Genomic DNA, 20,010 nt, shown 5'->3' with positions numbered 1-20,010 from the left:
TATCCCTTTGTGGCTGATATGGACAATATTCACCCTCATCCGGAGTTTGACATGTGGCCACCGTAACGCCAAAAACAATGACTGAGTTCACTGATAGATATATCACATTATGTCAAGAAAATCAAGGAATATTTCCTTAACCATGAGTGGTTAAGGATCGACTATAAAATGTGGACGCTGATATAGTCTGAGGTTGAACATTCTCTTTTATCCCTCCCTTGTTCATTTTGAAATACTAACCTGAGCTTTGAAGGACCATGTCAATAGCCTCATCGGATATCGATCTTCTGCTATGAACATTTCCTTAGCTATATGTGGGGAGCCTCGGGCAGCACCAAATCTTGTAATGCAGATCATATCTGAATCAAGTGGTGGCCACCGACATTAGCTGACAATGGTGGCGTATTAAAGTCATGGTCTAATGCGTCAAGGTAGCTGATGCACGTCTCTTCTTGATGAATTCTATTTATTTGGCAACATCTTGGCTGCAGATGGAGCATTCTCCAAGTTTCCTGGTAAAAGATGCTGTTTAATCTGTCATCATCAGCTTGTTTTCTTATCAGGATTTGGGTGATCGACTCCACTGGCGCTGCCATCAACGGATGATAAGCATCTTAAATGCTGTCAGGCTGTGGCTTTCAAGCTCAAGCACCGATGGATGAAACGAAGGAGCTGCCGCATGGTGACGGTAACAGTAGGTATGTACGAGGAAGCTGCATGTCCTAACATCTGTTATCTATTACTGCAGGAACAGTCGACCCACCTCCCCCATGTGTTCCTCCACCAGCGGCACGTCACTCTTTTTGTGGGGCCAGATGAACATGTGGCGCATGCGCGACCGCTGGTAGATGGTGCCGGTGGGGCCCAGGTGGCATCCACGGTGGTCCACGCTGTCCCCCGGCCAAATCTCGGTGGTCACTTTCTTTGACTTGTTTGTGTGATTCTAAACTAGTTTTTTACTATTACTATCATTTTATCTGAAATCTTTTAGTTACCTCTTCATTTTGCCTTTAGTACTATGGAAACAATTAAACGAAAACAAACTCTCCTTTGAAGAAAATAAATAAATTTCAAAATCTTTGAGGAGTATGACATCACAAGCATATGTTAAACAAAGAAACTATATGGAAATAAACCTCGGATAGATAAAAAAGAATCTTTTTATTATTTTAAAAGTTTAATCCTTTTTTGTAACTCAGATTATAATTAGATGTATACTTTGTATATAAAAACTGTTGTATTAGAACTTGTGGAGTTCTGCAAGGATGTTATATATCTACTACCCATCTAGTGAATATGCTGCATGATTATTGGACAACAATTAAATTGAAAAATATAAATTATCATCATTTTCTAATTATTTACTGATAAGAGACTAATCAACTCTTTTTTTTTGTTCTTCTTTTCTTTCTGGTAGGAACAAGGGTGAAGAAGAGTTGTGCTTTGGTGGTTGATGAGATAGATGGCAAGCTTGCTCTGAGAAGGTCCCCCATGCATGATAAGAAAGAGAAGCATTGTTTTCAGCAGAAAACTACATATCAGCAGGCTGATGGGATGCCTTCTCTGTCGAGATTCACATGTTCTTTCAAGTGCATGGAATTTGGTGCCTTCACTGATTTAATGAGCCGTCTCTATCTGCTTGCAGTGGGAGTGGGAGTGGGGTCGCTTTGTTGGCTTGCCAGCTCTCCTTGGCACAAAGGGCTATGTTCAAAGAGGTGGGATGCATACGACGAGGATGGCCGGCAGCTTCATCACGGTAACTTATTTTTCCTTTTATTCCTTTTATTGTTGTGAGGGAATTTGACATAGAAAATTTTTCATGAGTATTTTCATTTTTTTTTCATAAATGATAACAAATTTGGATAAAACAATGATTTGATTAATAAGTCTTGGGTCAGTGGATTGATTACTGGTCAGATCAACCAACCAATCTTAATATTTTACCTGAAAGGTATAAAAGTTATGTTTTGTATATAAAGTGAAAAAAATACTAAAAATATAAGAGTTATATTTTTCTATTAACTACTTTTATTATTAATACCTCTCACTAATAATGGTTATAAATGGGATTAAAAACAGGGCTTTAATTATGTTTGGAGAGTTTAAAAATAAACTTACTATCAAATGAAGTATATGAGGTTTGAACTTGAGATTCATGACTTGTGTAACAATATATTATTTATTGAACTTGTATGTTAATTCTCAACTCCAACTAATCTTTTTTTTTTAATAGGATGAAATATTAACACTCCTTTACTAAAAATATAAAGATGATAATATAATAAATCTATTAAACATGTTATGGCTCATTAATTTATCTTCTTAGATATACCATAGTGTCAAAAAAAATACTCTATTTTATTATTATTATTATTATTATTATTATTATTATTATTATTATTATTTAAAAAATACTATATATTTGATCACCTACGATGCGGGACAAAAAAATCTTAAAAAGGAGCGTAAACATACAGATCATATCTCATCAAAAGCTTAAGCTTTTGGCATGACATAATTGGAGGAGAACAAAACAAATGCAATTAAGATTTCTTGGAAGCAAGTCCCAACATTTGGACGCAAAGAATTCCCGGTCATTTATGGCCTGATTTGAACATGATAGAGTTGGTCCACCGCACAGGTCCGACGAGGATTTCCTCTAATCATACCTCTAAAATGGATATTCCAATTCCAGCATCAGATCCATACCACAATCCACTGATGACATCCGACCATCTATTTCGACCATCAATTGTCCGATCACAATTGAATCCTTGCAATTAGTTGAGAGAATCCAACCCCTTATTTTTATATGAAGCATTTGCCTAATGTGTTGTTATCAGAAGAAAAAGTCAAAATCACATCATCATTAAAAGAAAATAAATATTAATATTAAATCAGATTGACATTTCTCATATAAAAATTATAATTTTATTTGAATTAAATTAATTTATATAACTTCGTACAACTATAGGTTAAAGTCTATTTTAGCCTTTGTAATCTTGGTCATGCATCTCTTTGTTGAATCTCGGATTTTGATGATAAAATCAATTGATGGGTTATTTGATCTAATCCATATTATTGAGTTAAGTATGCAGGATTAACTACGATAACCAGAAAACACAAAGCAAGAATACCGGAGTCAAGTTCGATGAACGTTTAAGAGTCCGAAGAATCGTCGGAGATGATGATGGAACCAACCGAGAAAAAATCGTGAACCTGTTGGAAGTTCGCCGAAGAGATCGTCGGAGGTTCGCAGAGATCACCGAGGAGTCTTGGCTACTCATTAAAGTCATCACAAGTTCGGGAGCGTGCTTGGACCCCGTCGGAAGAAGTTCGTCGGAAAGCTCGCCGGAACAAGACTTGACGCTCGCGGTTGATAAATTGCTTAGGATGTGTTTTGTTATGTAGTTCACTTGTAATTAGGATTAGGATTAAGAAGATAATCCTATATCCTGGTTAGGGGCCAACTGGGGCCAAAGTCAGATTTGGTTTGGGCTAAAAGTAAGCCAAACCAAGTGAACCGGACAGCCAGGCGGTGGCACCGCCTGGCTGGGCGGTGGCACCTCCAGCACCGGGAACCCTAAGAGAATTCAAATTTTGGAGCCCAAAATTTGAATCCTCTTGAGGCCTATAAATACCCCTCAAATCTCAGCTGAGATTACAACTTTTTGAGAAGCATTTTGATTGAGAGAAAAGTCTTAGAAAGTCTTAGCAAGTCTTGTTTTCAATTTGTTAGAGAGTTCTCCTCCTTCTTTCTTATTGAAAATTTGTAAGAGGTTGAACTGCTTGTAAAAAGTTGTAAGAGGGGTGTTTACCCTTCCATTTCAAGAGATTTGCTAGTGGAAGGTGGGAGCCTCATCGAAGAGGGGCATCGCAAGTGGAGTAGGTCATTTGACCGAACCACTCTAAAAATCGACGTAATCTCTGGTTTGCATTTTATTATTGTCATTTACATTACTGCAAATCTTCTTACTGCTTTAGTTCCTTATTACCCTTGCTGCGCAACTTTAAGAATACGCTTTCAAGTTAAACTTTTCAAGTTCCGTTCTTATCGTACGAAAGATTTTGTTAAAATCGAAGTTTTAATCTGCTGCACTAATTCACCCCCCCTCTTAGTGCCGCTCCGATCTTAACAAGTGGTATCAGAGCAAGGTTATCTCTCATATTTGGTTTAACACCCAAGAGAGATGGCTTACTCCGGCATGCAAGAGGGCCACTCTATTGCACGACCACATTTGTTTAATGGGTCGGATTACACATATTGGAAGACTCGCATGAGGATCTTCCTCATTTCTATGGACTTTGAGCTTTGGTCTATTGTTGAGAATGGATTTCAAAAATCTTCTCTTCCGATGAGCGAATGGAATGAATCGGAGAAGAAGGTTTTTGCTTTAAATGCAAAGGCTATGAATGCATTGTTTTGTGCATTAGACAAAAACGAATTTAATCGTGTTTCAATGTGTGATTCGACTTTTGATATTTGGAGAACTCTTGAGGTCACTCATGAAGGCACTAGCCGAGTGAAAGAGTCCAAAATCAACATCCTTGTGCACTCTTATGAACTTTTCCGAATGAAACCAAGTGAGTCCATCGGAGACATGTACACCCAGTTTACGGATGTCATCAATGGACTCAAAGCTCTTTGTAAAGATTTTACTAACTTTGAACTAGTAACTAAAATCTTAAGATCTCTCCCTAAAAGTTGGGATCCAAAAGTTACGGTCATTCAAGAGGCCAAAGACCTTAAAGCATTCCCTCTTGAAGAACTCATTGGGTCTCTAATGACCTACGAAATGACATGTCAAGCTCATGACGAGCTCGAGAACCCCCTTCCAAAGAACAGGAAGGATATGACACTCAAATCACAAGAAGACCACTTGAAAGGAACATCAAGTGATGAGGACAGTGACAATGACATTGCACTTTTGACTCAAAAATTTAAAAAATATTTAAGAAAGAACAAATTTAAAAATAATACAAAAAATAAATTTGAACAAAAGAAGGACCAAGTGATTTGCTATGAATGCAAAAAACCGGGACACTATAAGAACGATTGTCCTCAAGCCAAAAAGAGAACATCAAAGAAGAAGGCGTTCAAGGCAACGTGGGATGATTCAAGCGCATCCGAAGAAGAGGAGTCCAACACCGAGCAAGTTGCTCATTACGCGCTAATGGCGTTAGGAGAAGAGGTATGCGATTTATTTAATGAAGATTTATCTTTTGAAGAACTATCTATCGCTTTTCATGAATTATTTGATGAATGTAGAACTATTAGCAAGAAGTTAAGTATCTTAAAGAAAGAGCATGCTTTGCTACAAGATAAGTTTGATAGTCTTCAAACTCCTCCATGCTCTAAGTGCGAGCACTTAGAAGCATTAAAAAATAAAAATTTGCTTCTTAAGGAAACCTTAAACAAGTTTAAGGTTGGTAGCAAAGGATTAGATATGATTCTTGCACACAAGGGTCACATCGCAAATAGAAATGGAATTGGATTTGTAAAAGGATTACATCAAAATCCTACCACTTTCATAAAAGGACCTACATTACATGTTTCTCTTATATGAAATGCAACTTTTGTTGCAAATCCGGACATATTGCCTACAAATGCCTATTTAAAAAAATTAGTTCACAAAAATTAATATGGGTTCCTAAAGGAACTATAAAGAATTTAATAATAAATAACAAAGTTAGTGGGTCAATTTTTGAGGCACCCAAAATCAAATGGGTACCTAAAAATCATCCTCTTTTGTAGACAAACCCACAAGCTAGGAGCAAGAGATGGTATCTCGATAGTGGATGCTCAAGACATATGACTGGAGATCCATCTCATTTATATATGCTCACTAGCAAAGAAGAAGGTTACGTTACCTTCGGAGACAACAACAAGGGCAAAATCATTGGCAAGGGAACTATTGGTAACAAATTTAATTTTTCATTGATGATGTCTTACTAGTTGATGGATTGAAACATAATCTCTTGAGTATTAGTCAACTATGCGATAAAGGTTACATCGTTAGATTTAAATCAAATATGTGCATTATTGAAAAACCAAATCATAACATGACTATGATTGCTTTAAAACAAAATAATGTCTATACCATCAATCTTGATGAACTAAGTAATGAAATGTGTTTCTCCGCCGTAAATGATGATGCTTGGCTTTGGCATAGGAGATTAGGCCATGCAAGCATGAAAACAATATCTAAGATCTTATCTTAAGAATTAGTACGAGGAATTCCAAATATAAAGTTTATTAAGGACAAAGTATGCGATGCATGTCAACTAAGCAAACAAATAAAAACAAGCTTCAAACCAAAAAATCAAATTAGCACCACTAGACCATTACAATTGATCCATTTGGACTTATTTGGACCAATTGATATAACAAGTCTAGGTGGAAGCAAATATGCTTTTGTGATTGTGGATGACTACTCTAGATACACTTGGACCTATTTCTTAGCTCACAAAAGTGATTGCTTTAAGTGTTTCTCTAAATTTTGTAAACTCACTCAAAACGAAAAAGGCTTCATGATTTCATCAATTCGGAGTGATCACGGTGGTGAATTTCAAAACCATGACTTTCAAAATTTTTGCGAAGTTAATGGATACAATCACAACTTCTCAACTCCAAGAAATCCTCAACAAAATGGTGTAGTTGAAAGAAAAAATAGAAACCTACAAGAAATGGCAAGAACCATGTTAAATGAACATAGTTTACCCAAATATTTTTGGGTCGAAGCCGTAAATACGGCTTGCTACATCATTAATATGGTTCTAATAAGACCATCTCTATCAAAAACTCCCTATGAATTATGGAATAACAAAAAACCAAATATTTCTTATTTTAAAGGTTTTGGTTGTAAATGCTTTATTTTAAATGAAAAGGATGCCTTAGGTAAATTTGATGCTAAATCCGATGAAGGCGTCTTTCTTGGCTACTCTTCCGTTTCTAAGGCTTTTCGGATTTTTAATAAAAGAACCTTAGTAATAGAAGAGTCTATTCATGTAGTTTTTAATGAAATTTCTGATTTAAAGAAAAATGATTTTGATGATGATCTTGGTTTTGATAATTTGAATTTAAATGAACCCTCTCCTCAAAATAGCCATTTGAATGCATCTTCTTCCGAAATTTCTTTACCAAAAGAATGGAAGTATGTAGATGCTCATCCAAAATAGCAAATTATAGGATATACATCAAAAGGGGTTCAAACTCGTTCTTCTTTCAAAAATTTCTGTGCTAACGCCGCTTTCCTTTCTCAAATTGAACCTAAATGCATTGACAAAGCCTTAAAAGATATTTTTGGGTCATTGCAATGCAAGAAGAATTGAACCAATTTGAGAGGAATGAGGTATGAAAGCTTGTTCCTAGACCAAGTGACCACTTAGTCATAGGTACTAAGTGGGTCTTTAGAAACAAGCAAGACGAAAATGGTATCGTGGTTAGAAACAAGGCTAGATTAGTGGCCAAAGGTTTCAACCAAGAAGAAGGTATCGATTACGAAGAAACCTTCGCTCCCGTAGCTCGATTAGAAGCCATAAGGATGCTCCTTGCCTATGCTAGTAGTAATAATTTTAAACTATTTCAAATGGATGTTAAAAGTGCCTTCTTAAATGGTTTTATTTCCGAAGAAGTATATGTCGAACAACCTCCCGGATTTGAAAATACTCTTTTTCCTAATCATGTATTCAAATTGACTAAGGCTCTCTATGACTTGAAACAAGCTCCTAGAGCTTGGTATGAAAGGCTTAGTTCCTTTCTTATTTTAAATAATTTTACCAAAGGCAAGGTTGATACTACATTGTTTATTAAACATTTTGAAAATAATTTTCTTATTGTGCAAATTTATGTTGACGATATTATTTTTGGCTCTTCGGATGAATCACTATGTGAATCATTTGCCAAATCTATGAGTCATGAATTCGAAATGAGTTTAATGGGGGAATTTACTTTCTTTTTAGGATTACAAATCAAACAACTTAAGGATGGTATATTTATTAACCAATCTAAATACATATTAGAATTATTAAAACGATTTAACATGGATAATTCAAAAGCAATAAACACCCATATGAGTATTGCGACTAAGTTAGATATGGATGAAAATAGTGAAAATTTCGATCAAAAAACATATAGGGGAATGATAGGTAGTCTACTCTACCTTACCGCGACTAGACCGGATATTATGTTTAGTGTAGGACTTTGTGCTAGGTTTCAATCAAATCCTAAATTATCTCATCTCAAAAGTGTTAAAAGAATATTTATGTATCTTAAAGGAACTCCAAATTTAGGATTATGGTATTCAAAATATGAAAAATTTGATTTAATAGCATATGCGGATGCCGATTTTGGCGGATGCAGAATAGATAGAAAAAGTACATCCGGAATATGCCAATTTTTAGGACATGCACTTGTTTCTTGGACTTCCAAGAAATAAAATTTAGTTGCACTATCTACGGCAGAAGCCGAATACATAGCTGCAAGTGCATGTTGTGCACAAGTCATTTGGATGAAAAATACATTAGAAGACTATGAAATTCACTTTAAAAATATTCCCATAAAATGTGATAATACTAGTGCCATATGTCTTACTAAAAATCCAATTCAGCATTCTAGAACTAAGCACATCGACATTAGGCATCATTTCATACGCGATCATGTCCTTAACAATAATGTTGTTCTAGAATTCATTGACACAAAGCATCAATTAGCAGATATATTCACAAAAGCCTTGAATGAAGACCAATTTGAATTTATTAGAAGGGAATTAGGTATGTTAAATTGTCCCTAAACAATAAACTTGTTTGATTGGATTTTCCGTAAAGTTTTTCATCTTCTTTCCATCTCTCATTCTCGTTCAAATTCCATATGACATGTTGTGAAATCTCGAAATCGACTTTGATTACTTGATTATGAATTTCAAGTTAGCGATTTGATTTAAATAAGTTTTATCTAAATCATAATCTTGATCTTGCAAAATTGGAATCACAAATAATATCTTTTGGCATTCATGAATTGATACTTACAAATATGAAAGTATTGGCTTATGTGATGATTAAAAAGTAATGTTGAGATTTTCATGAATTTGACGATTTGAATGAGTTTGTATTCGAATTATGATCTTGACTTCGTGAAATTACTACTTGAATTTTTTATCCCAATCTCTCTCTTATACATCTACAATTTCTGTTATTCATAGAAAGAAGAGATTAGATAATATGAATGCATGCTGAATTTTCCTCTAAAATGAACTCTGCGTAAATATTTTTGCATACTTAATTTTCAATGATAAAATCGTTGTATGACAAAATATGTACTTCAAGTCTCATTTTCCTTTTTGTTGATGACAAAGGGGGAGAAAAGTGATGACTTATATCATTCTTAATAGCATGACAAAATATGAATTGCAAAATCCTTGAGAAAAGTGATCGATCGATGATTATCTTATATGCCTTGCAAAATCCTTGAAAATATCGTAAGATTGATTGATCATATTGAATGCATGTCTAAAATGTATAATCATGCAATTCAAGTTGAAAATCTTTATCTCTTGTCATAGTAAAATTTGTCTCTTATCTTTCGACTTGAAAAAGATTTTCATCAAAGTTTCGCATTTACATTATGCTTAATGAGAATAACGATAAGTTCTATGGTTAGAGCTTATCGGTTTATACTTGAATTCAATGATGAAATTCAAGTGTTTTATCTTCTCATAATATGACATATAGATAGGGGGAGTTACGTTTAACTCCGTCATCAATTGATTGTCATCATCAAAAAGGGGGAGATTGTTGAATCTCGGATTTTGATGATAAAATCAATTGATGGGTTATTTGATCTAATCCATATTATTGAGTTAAGTATGCATGATTAACTACGATAACCAGAAAATACAAAGCAAGAATACCGGAGTCAAGTTCGATGAACGTTTAAGAGTCCGAAGAATCGTCGGAGATGATGATGGAACCAACCGAGAAGAAATCGGGAACCTGTTGGAAGTTCGCCGAAGAGATCGTCGGAGGTTCGCAGAGATCACCGAGAAGTCTCGGCTACTCATTAAAGTCATCACAAGTTCGGGAGCGTGCTTGGACCCCGTCGGAAGAAGTTCGTCGGAAAGCTCGCCGGAACAAGACTTGACGCTCGCGGTTGATAAATTGCTTAGGATGTGTTTTGTTATGTAGTTCACTTGTAATTAGGATTAGGATTAAGAAGATAATCCTATATCCTAGTTAGGGGCCAATTGGGGCCAAAGTCAGATTTGGTTTGGGCTAAAAGTAAGCCAAACCAAGTGAACCGGAGAGCCAGGCGGTGGCACCGCCTGACTGGGCGGTGACACCTCCTTGGCTGGGCGGTTGCACCGTCCAGCACCCGAGCGCTGGGCGGTGGCACCGCCTGGTTGGGCGGTGGCACCTCCAGCACCGGGAACCCTAAGAGAATTCAAATTTTGGAGCCCAAAATTTGAATCCTCTTGAGACCTATAAATACCCCTCAAATCTCAGCTGAGATTACAACTTTTTGAGAAGCATTTTGATTGAGAGAAAAGTCTTAGAAAGTCTTAGCAAGTCTTGTTTTCAATTTGCTAGAGAGTTCTCCTCCTTCTTTCTTATTGAAAATTTGTAAGAGGTTGAACTGCTTGTAAAAGGTTGTAAGAGGGGTGTTTACCCTTCCATTTCAAGAGATTTGCTAGTGGAAGGTGGGAGCCTCATCGAAGAGGGGCATCGCAAGTGGAGTAGGTCATTTGATCGAACCACTCTAAAAATCGACGTAATCTCTGGTTTGCATTTTATTATTGTCATTTACATTACTGCAAATCTTCTTACTGCTTTAGTTCCTTAGTACCCTTGCTGCGCAACTTTAAGAATACGCTTTCAAGTTAAACTTTTCAAGTTCCGTTCTTATCGTACGAAAGATTTTGTTAAAATCGAAGTTTTAATCCGCTGCACTAATTCACCCCCCCCTCTTAGTGCCGCTCCGATCCTAACACTCTTAATACTCATGTCTAAAATAACTTATATATTTTTAATCCTTATAGTCTAAAATAACTTATGCATCTCTTAAGCCCTTATGATTTACTCATATCTAAAAAAACTCATACATTTTAAAAAACGTAAGAGATAAGCACCTCACATCAAATATGAGTTAATAGATGTTAAAGTCTATTTATGCTGATTCATAATAAATTATTAATATAATGATATATATATAATTTAAGTTTTAAAAAAATTAAGATCTCCATCAATGGCGGGAGGAGGTGTCATCGTGGAAGCGACTACCAACAGTAGCACCGAGTCGCTGCTACCTAGTAGGGCATTGTACGCCCATAGCCTCTCCTACATTAATGACGAGCTTAGGAGCTTCCGATCCATAAGGGTTGGGGAGGGGTGGGGAGGAAGATACACACATAGTCGCTGCTACCAACTCTTGGGTATCTTCCTCCCCACCCCTCCTCATTTCATCCCCAATTGCTTCTTTCATTTGCTCTCCGTCTTCATGATGCCATGCTTCGCGGGAGGTGGCTTATAAGGTATTATGGTATTAGTCGGGATCAAAGCAGATGTTGTTCACAGCGACAGGCAGTGTTGTGGTGGTCGACATGGTGGTATACGCCCTCAAGTTAGTGAGTGACATTAGGTAACTCATAAGCTCATCGTTAGTGAGGGAGAGGTCGTGTGCATACAACACCATGCTAGACAACAATGACTCGGTGCTGTTGGTGATGGTTGCTTCCATGGTGACGCCTCATCTAGCTATTGATAGAGGTCTCAATTTTAAACTTTAATTATATATATCATTATATTAATGATTTATTATAAGTTAGCAAATATTGTAAGCTTATTCTAACGTCGGTTAACTCAAACTTAATGGGAGATACTTATATGCTATATTTTTTAAAATATAAAAATTATTTTAGATACGAGTAAATCATAAGGGTTTAAAAGATCCATGACCAAAATTATAAGGGCTAGAATGAATTAATCATAAATTATATGTATCATTATATTAATAGTTTATTATGAGTCAATATGCGTAAATTAAATTATGAAGTTAGTTAACTTAGACTTTACGGAAGAGATTTATATGTTATATTTTTTAAAATATATGAGTTATTTTAGATACGAGTAAACCATAGATCTATACTTATAGTTAAGGGTTAAAATGAATCATAATCTAAAAAATGATTGAATCTCGATTTATAATTTATCGTAAGTGCTTTAATTTGAATTTTATTTATTTTATTATGTCATGTTTGTCTCGTGGCCAAACTCGTTACTTACTTTATCTCGAGATATCTTTTTCCGATAGGGGCATTTTAGTCACAACACGTACCACCACCCTCCGGGCTATATATCACCGCTCTCCTCCGCCCTCTCAACTTTAGTCGCGAAGCCTCTCCACGCCAAATAGAGCCGTAAAAAGGAAGCTTCTTGCTCGCCGGAAACTCGAGCTCCCGCATCCACCTCCCAAGTTGGTGGTTCCCTCCGTCGCCGGGTCCCGAGGCGATCCCCGGCGAAGCCTCGGTGCTGCTGGTCCCCGAGGAAGTCGATCCCCCGCCGCGTTCGCCACATGATGGGGTTTTCCCTTATCCCGATGATGACGTCAACTCGGCTCCTCTGGTCCACCTCCTTCTTCCGCCATAAGAGCGCCGCCGTCTTCCTCTAACCGGTCAAGAAGTCCTCCGTCTTTAGATATAGTGTCTATACATATAGCGTGAGATCGGGTGATGGATCGTGTTCGTCTGATCTTTGATTCCTCCTCGTCGCGCGGCCGCCACGGGCAGCGGATGCTCCTGTTAGGCGGCGGCGGCGGCGGCGGTAGCAGTCCGGTCTTCGGAGGTGGGTTGTATCATCTTGAGCCTTCGTTTCCGATACTGCCCTTGAGAGTATCCACGTCGATGGCTTACTGAGGGTGTTTTCCAAATTACAGGGGCGAGATCGGCGTTGGCTGCAGCGGAGGGCGCGAACAAGCGGCGGCCGTTCTTCACGTCGCCGGAAGAGCTCTTGGAGGAGGAGTACTACTACGACGAGCAGCAGCCGGACAAGAAGCGCCGCCTCTCGCCGGAGCAGGTAATAGTCTACATCTCCTCCCTCCACCTTTTGATCATCTCATGAGTTGCTATTTGTGGATCTTGATGTGAGTGCGTGAGAACAAAACGAAGACAAAACAGCAAACGAGACAATGATAGGAACAGTAAATCTATTACATCGGTAGAAAATTCTACCGATGTATGGCCACGAGGACATGTGTTTGATCAAATTCCCTCTGCCATATGGCCTGTTGTGTTGTTTCTTGTTGTGAACATGGGCATGAATGACCCTCATCACCTGTTGCGTGTCAGTCGCTTAACTCTACATGAAACCTGAAGATAGGAACAAAGGAGATCGAACTGTTGGGAGGTAGAGAGAGAGAGAGAGAGAGAGTTGCCCTGCTTCGTTGGATGCATGCTTAGTTTAAAGGAAGAATATGTTCTTGGTTGGGTGTTGGCTTTAGGAAACAGTGATGTATCAGAATAAATGCTGGATTTGATCGAATGAAGTAACATAAAGTGTTGAAGTAAAAGGTACGCTTACTGGAGCGGAGCTTCGAGGCGGAGAACAAGCTGGAGCCGGAGCGGAAGAGCGAGCTGGCCCGGACGCTTGGCCTGCAGCCGCGGCAGGTGGCGGTGTGGTTCCAGAACCGCCGCGCCCGGTGGAAGACGAAGCAGCTGGAGCACGACTTCGACCGCCTCAAATCCTCCTACGGCTCTCTTCTCTCCGACCATGACTCCCTCCTCAAGGAAAACGACCGCCTCCGATCCCAGGCAATCTCTCTTTCTTTCTCTCCCTCTCTGGTAAAGTAGTGCAATTCGCAGTTCAATCAACAAGAGTTTCACCAATCGTAACAAGGAATCGGTTCTACCTGGGTCTCCATCAACTGTGCAATTTGACCATTCCTAATGGTGGAGAATGTCATTCGTTGTCTTCTTTTGTTGGGAGAAAGAGAAAGAGGGAAAGAAAGGAATGCTTTTGTTCTCACCGCACCATGAGAAAGCGACCATTAACATTGCCTACGTGAGATTCCAACACGTTGAACCTTCACTGTGATCTCTCAGGTGATCTCACTGACCGAGAAGCTCCAGAGCAGGACAGCAGCTTCAGCGGGAGCCGCGGGGATCGCCGGGACGAAATCAGACGTTCAGGCCGCCGCATCAGTCGCCGATCCTGCGACCCTGGCCGTCCAGACGAAGGCGGAGGACAGGCTGAGCGCGGGGAGCGGCGGGAGCGCGGTGGTCGACGGGGAGGCCGCCAAGCAGCTGGTGGACAGCAGCGAGGTGTCCTACTTCCCGGAGGGCTACCACTGCATGGGCCCCGTCGACGGCGGCCGGGTTCACTCGGAAGAGGAGGACGTGAGCGACGAGGGGTGCAACTACTACTCCGACGGCATGTTCGCGGCGGAGCACCACCACCAGGATGAAGTGGATGCGCAGCTGGATTGGTGGGTTTGGAGCTGAGCAAAAACGGAGATCTCTCTCTTTCTCCTCTTCCTCCTCCTCCCTTCCCTCATCTCTACTAGTGTTCACTAGTAAGCAATGCTGAGTTAGTGTATGATGATGATATGCTCTGTGTCATGTCCGAGGAGAAGACTCTTTCTGTGCATTGTAGTGTTGCTATTATATCCTTTGTGAGGATTGCTGTGGTTACAATTAGCATCGGTGTCAACAGCTTATAATATCAGATCTATATTTGTTCCATTGCATGATTCATCCAAAATTCTGCATTTATACTCTCTTCTTTGGCATTAACTGTTGAAGCTTTCTGATACATAATTCTCTTTCACCATCATCACGAGAAGGAACAACGTGTTCCTTCTAATATTCTTACTGAAATTATACTTTTGATGATGGAAAAATAATGCCCAGTCAAGAACTGTGATCGATCTGTCAATTGCACTCCACAAGACATGGATTCAGGGAGAGCCAATCCGTGGATGCTGTGGACAGTTCTTCCTCGAAAAAGACTCTGTTCGATCCTATCTGTTAAGAGAGAAGATAAGCAGGATGATACTAGAAGAGTATTTTTACCTCTGCTAAGGGTTGAAACATCAGCGATAGCTGCACTTTTGGCTTCTATCTGTGGATTGAGCACTCTAACACGATTCTCTTCTCTATTGATGCTGATCTTGACGGTGATGTTGCTTGTTCCTTCAGGCTTTGGCTCTGCAACGAGTGGTTTAGCTTGCAGTCGATGCTTGTTGCTTGCATCTTGTGCATCGGTTGCCACTTCTACTTGGTGTCCGAGGAGGACTGGGGAAAGAAGACATCAACATGGACGGAGGAAGGAAGGAGGGATTGGAGAAAGGTAAAGCCAAAATGACAGACAGCAAACCTACACAGGGGACTATGATTTCTCTTTCACAGAGACAACGCAGAGAAAAAGGAGCGAGGAAAGGTAAAGCCACTATGATAGACGGCAGCAGGTTCAGAAATCAGATTCACTGCACTTCCGATGTTGATCTCTAACTTTCCTTTCATGTTTTTAATACTATGCTTCGACAGAGAATACATCAAAGCAAATAAGTAATAATAATGCGAATATTTGTCTCCTATCATAGTTCGACACATAACCTCAAGACAAAAAATCACTATGCCAACATTCGTCAAACATAAATTATTTTCAATCCGGATCGACTATAAAAGCAATCTAGGATATGTTTATCAAAATCTAACATTTTTATTTTAATATTTCTTTTAATTTACCTTGTACTTAGACTTAGGCATCAGAAGAACTAAGTCAAGAACTACCATCCAACATTACTATGTAATGTATAATAAACAAACATCGAAAGCACATTACGTAAATCGAGAGATTTCTAACACAAGTTGAGCTAAAATTGAGTCGATATCATTTATTCCAAGTCGACAATTGATCTTTCCTCCGTCATTTTGACTCTAAAAGGAGGATCGATGTAATATGAGAGTATCGTCCTATTGATTCTTTGAACGATCACCCTAGTGAAGATGCCCCACTCCTCACTTAGACTACTTTCACTAACTTTAGACGACCGCAAATGTTCCCTACCATCAGCACTTTTGAGGCCTCTCACATCTCTTTCTAATACCAAAGATTGTTCACTAACTTTGGAATCTCCTCATCGTCGATCGCATCGACTCACATGGTAGTTATGACCAAAAAATTTCATTAACATGATACAATATGTGTAGGCTCTAATGGGGTAAGCAGTCTATCATTCACTTCAGTATGTAGTTAGGCCAACTCATAATTATTTATACTTCGTAACAACAACCATTGCCTCCGGTGCCAATGAGCATCCCTCAGCTAACCGAAGCACTTAACTCTTTTCCTAGAACTTAAGTAAGGGAAAAGTCTTATTAATAACATGTTGCGACCGGTCAAAACTTGTTGGGAAAAGATTATATATAAAATTATATCAATCAAATGATTTTTTTTTTTTTTGATCAAATTATTATATTCTTTTTAATCAATGATAGAATCAATCAAATGATTGTTTCTTTTTAGTTATCTCATTCCCTTCCCCTTCTTCGGGCTCTTATCAAAATTATGATAAGTTTCTATATCAGTGAAAACTTCCATATAGTAAGTAAAATGAGTTTCTTCACCACACATAGCTATGATTAATTAATGTTATTTAAATATAATATTTGCATGAATCATAAACATGATTGGTGCAAAAAAATAGTGAATCAATAGTACCTAATATTTATATCTATCTTGAAATTATTAATAGTACTTAATAGTGGATAATCTGATTTGATGTGACACTAATTATTAATTAATTTGCCACGCGGCGTAGTGGTTAGCGTGCCCTCCGTTCATTGCGACGACGGCTCAAAGAATAAGGAAAGATAAGTGCGCATCGACCGAGGCAATTATTGTACGGCAATACATATTATACCAACCTCGCCGTCGACCAAAGCGAGAGAGAGAGAGAGAGAGAGAGAGAGAGCGAGAGGAAGACTATAGCGAACAGCAGCAATGGCGTCCGAGGCACGCGTTGGAGAGGAGGAACCCAAGCAGTTGCCGGTGATCAATGAGCACAAGAGCCTCCTGAATAGTGAGGCACTCTACCAGGTGCTCGCTGCCTGCCGCTTCTTATCACGCCCTCTCTCTCTCTCTCTCTTTGTCTCTCACCATCGCTCGCTTGTGGTAATATGTCCTATCCTGTGCGCAGTATCTTCTGGAAACCAGTGTCTACCCACGTGAGCCCGAGGCCATGAAGGAGCTCCGACACATCACGGTCAAACACCCTAGGTACGGTCCAGATTCTTGTTTCCTTTGATAGGGAAAGCATGCTATAAATTCCTCGGCACCTACGAAACAAGTCTTCCTGTTCAATATGATTCAATCTGAGCATTTTCCTGAAAGATTTTTTGGTTGCAAGGTGTTTGATGAAATTACTGATAGAAGAATATAAGCTTCTGCTTAGTTTGATTATATGCAGGGCAGACCTGACTAATGTTTTTGTGCTAACACGAGAGGATAGCAACCTTAAGATTAAGATAATTAATGCAGAAATATCATGGCATCGCTAGTTTAAGATGGTTCGATGATTCGAACTTGTGAATGCGCAGACGTTTTATGGCTGCAGCTGCGGATCAACTGCAGTTCATGAGCATGCTGCTTAAGCTGATCAATGCCAGGAAGACGCTGGAGATTGGCGTCTTCACCGGCAGCTCCCTGTTGGCCACAGCCCTCGCCCTCCCTGAGGATGGCAAGGTAAGAGTTCTCTCTAGTCAAAGCAAGGTTCATGATTTTATTTTTTTTTTGTTAGAAATCTATTAATGATGAGTACTAGTCAAAACTAGTCGAGGTTAATACATATTTAGTTAGACACTAACTCAACCCAAAAATTGAAGAGGTTAATACATTCAGATATATGTAATCTGGCTCTTTCGATATTTATCACTGTTCTTTTAGTTCTCTTTTCTATCTCTCCTCATACATGAATATCAGACCTAGTCTCGGATAGAGATTATCAATGGTCTTTTTGCAGGTATTGGCCATTGATATCAATAGGAAGTACTTCGATCTTGGATTCCCCGTGATCCAAAAGGCTGGGATGGCACACAAGATCGACTTCCGTGAGGGCTTGGCTCTGCCCATCTTAGATGAAATCTTGGAGAAGGTAACAGAGAACACTATTAACTTGCGTTTGCATGCACACACTACAGATTTTACATTGTCATATGAGAATGAAAAATTTAGCAGAAACTAACAAAATGGAAAGGAAAAAGAAGAGATAAAAATTGAGAATTGAAAGAATATAGTCGCTATCCTAATGTGAAAGTTTATGATTTCATCCTCATTCATCTTTAATTATTTCTGCACACACTCCATTTAACTTCAAAATTGTGTAAATTCTAATCCAAGACATGACTTCAAATCTTATAAGACTTAGTCTAGTGATCATGAGTTAAAAATTGATTAAAATGGTTGAACCTTCTTATTGAAAGCCGAATGATCACAAGAATGAATTCTATGATAGGTAGGATTCAGTTGACATGAAAGATTCTTCAGTATCTCCCTCCCAATTTTGCAACTATTTCCTTCACTTGTCAAGCTGTTGTTGAACTTTTGGTGATGCAGGAGGAGCACAGTGGATCGTTCGACTTTGCATTTGTGGATGCAGACAAGGCAAACTACATTAACTACCATGAAAGAGTGTTGAAGCTGGTGAGGATGGGGGGCGTGATCGGATATGACAACACCATATGGGGTGGCTTTGTGGTTGTGCCGCCGGGTGAACCGATACCTGAAGAACTCCTGAAAATAAAGCCCGAACCAATCCCTGAAGAATTCCTGAAAATTAAGGACTTGACTGTGGAGTTCAACAAGTTCTTGGCAGCCGATCCACGTGTCGAGATCTGTCACCTCTCCATCGCTGATGGCTTCACTCTCTGTCGTCGCATCCATTGACTAAAGTAGAACCTTTTCCTTGTGCTTATGAATCTACCCAACATTCTGCATGCCTTTGTGCAGGAACAAGAAGTCAAGGTAACATTCTAGAGTCTGTGTGTCATTGCAGAAACCTAGTGTGAGTGTGTTAATCTTCTATGTTACAGAGGTAATAAATTGCATCACTTGTTCTTGTTTGGAACCATTTTCAATGAAAACTTAAATATAAATTGCCAGCATAGCTCCAATTTAAGTATGTGATATTGTATGATCTGATGAAGAAATTCTATACCTGAGAACTGAGATTCAGAGGGATGGAGAAGATATAGGACAGGTTGATTGGTTTTATTTTTTGTTTCATCAAAGAAAAAGACTGAGTTTGTGCATTGGAAGAAATAAATTTCTTTTATCTTTTTATCTTCCAGTCAAATGAGAATTATAGACTTCTTCCATAGCAGGAAGTGAGGAGTCAAAATGACCATATATGTAATCCCCAAATAATTAAATTTGGAATAAATCTAAAAATAAAAATAATATATTTTTATTTCAAATAGGCTATTTTATGATTATTTTGACTGAATTTTGATGTGAGGATAGTTTTAAAAAGGAGTTTGGAGACAGAAAACTAATAAAATTAATTATTAATTATTTTTATTTGTATTAACACGGATTTCGACACCCACGAGGTATCGCTGTGTGGAGTACTTAATCTTACCTAATTTATAGGATCAACTATTAGGGCTTGATTTTATTTACGATCAAAGATACATGTATCTCACATCTCTTCCAAGTCTTGATAGCAACGCTGACAAACAAGTTGTAGGGTTTGATTTAGGACAAGTGAGGGTGACATTGAGATTCATGTGGTTTCTTCTCATAGATGCACATCACATCAGAAACATAAGAAACGACAATATCATCTTAGAAATTTTTGATCTAAGATGATATTGTTTGATCTTTGTTTCTCAACCCCATACTATCTATCATCTGTCTCATTCTGACTTTGGATGTGAGGAAAGAGGTCGAAGAAGGGAGATACTACTTTTCTCTTCTTTTAAGAAGCTATCAAAGTTTGGAGAAGCTCGTTGTAATCTTCCG

At 38.5% G+C, this 20,010-nt stretch overlaps 2 protein-coding genes across 3 annotated transcripts; both read left to right on the top strand.

Moving 5' to 3' along the window:
* Positions 1-12,316: 12,316 nt before the first annotated feature.
* On the top strand, positions 12,317-14,729 carry LOC135634160 (homeobox-leucine zipper protein HOX16-like). Its single transcript, XM_065144418.1, has 4 exons — positions 12,317-12,834; positions 12,926-13,065; positions 13,560-13,799; positions 14,091-14,729. Exons 1-4 carry the CDS (start codon positions 12,723-12,725, stop codon positions 14,487-14,489), a joined length of 891 nt encoding a protein of 296 aa, XP_065000490.1. The 5' UTR covers positions 12,317-12,722; the 3' UTR covers positions 14,490-14,729.
* A 2,160-nt stretch (positions 14,730-16,889) lies between these two features.
* On the top strand, positions 16,890-19,153 carry LOC103977467 (caffeoyl-CoA O-methyltransferase). Of its 2 annotated transcripts, XM_009392985.3 has the most exons (5): positions 16,892-17,088; positions 17,189-17,268; positions 17,589-17,733; positions 18,011-18,142; positions 18,604-19,153. In XM_009392985.3, exons 1-5 carry the CDS (start codon positions 16,993-16,995, stop codon positions 18,931-18,933), a joined length of 783 nt encoding a protein of 260 aa, XP_009391260.2. In that variant the 5' UTR covers positions 16,892-16,992; the 3' UTR covers positions 18,934-19,153. The 2 variants fall into 2 exon arrangements, with proteins under 2 accessions (XP_064997714.1, XP_009391260.2); XM_065141642.1 differs by lacking the exon at positions 18,011-18,142 and having other exon boundaries at positions 16,890-17,088.
* Positions 19,154-20,010: the final 857 nt, after the last annotated feature.

Source organism: Musa acuminata, chromosome BXJ3-3 (assembly GCF_036884655.1).
Source record: "Musa acuminata AAA Group cultivar baxijiao chromosome BXJ3-3, Cavendish_Baxijiao_AAA, whole genome shotgun sequence".
Taxonomy (NCBI): Eukaryota; Viridiplantae; Streptophyta; class Magnoliopsida; order Zingiberales; family Musaceae; genus Musa; species Musa acuminata.
The sequence above is the reverse complement of the archived record's forward strand: the minus strand, read 5'-3'. Positions and strand labels throughout refer to the sequence as shown.

What these genes read in the sequence shown, in the direction of transcription:
- LOC135634160 (XM_065144418.1), top strand. Translation starts at nt 12,723, where the DNA reads ATGGATCGTGTTCGTCTGATCTTTGATTCCTCCTCGTCGCGCGGCCGC. An exon ending in TAGCAGTCCGGTCTTCGGAG is followed by an intron (nt 12,835 to 12,925) that starts GTGGGTTGTATC and finishes TCCAAATTACAG; the next exon opens with GGGCGAGATCGGCGTTGGCT. An exon ending in GCCGCCTCTCGCCGGAGCAG is followed by an intron (nt 13,066 to 13,559) that starts GTAATAGTCTAC and finishes TTGAAGTAAAAG; the next exon opens with GTACGCTTACTGGAGCGGAG.
- LOC103977467 (XM_009392985.3), top strand. Translation starts at nt 16,993, where the DNA reads ATGGCGTCCGAGGCACGCGTTGGAGAGGAGGAACCCAAGCAGTTGCCG. An exon ending in ATAGTGAGGCACTCTACCAG is followed by an intron (nt 17,089 to 17,188) that starts GTGCTCGCTGCC and finishes TCCTGTGCGCAG; the next exon opens with TATCTTCTGGAAACCAGTGT. An exon ending in CCCTCCCTGAGGATGGCAAG is followed by an intron (nt 17,734 to 18,010) that starts GTAAGAGTTCTC and finishes GTCTTTTTGCAG; the next exon opens with GTATTGGCCATTGATATCAA.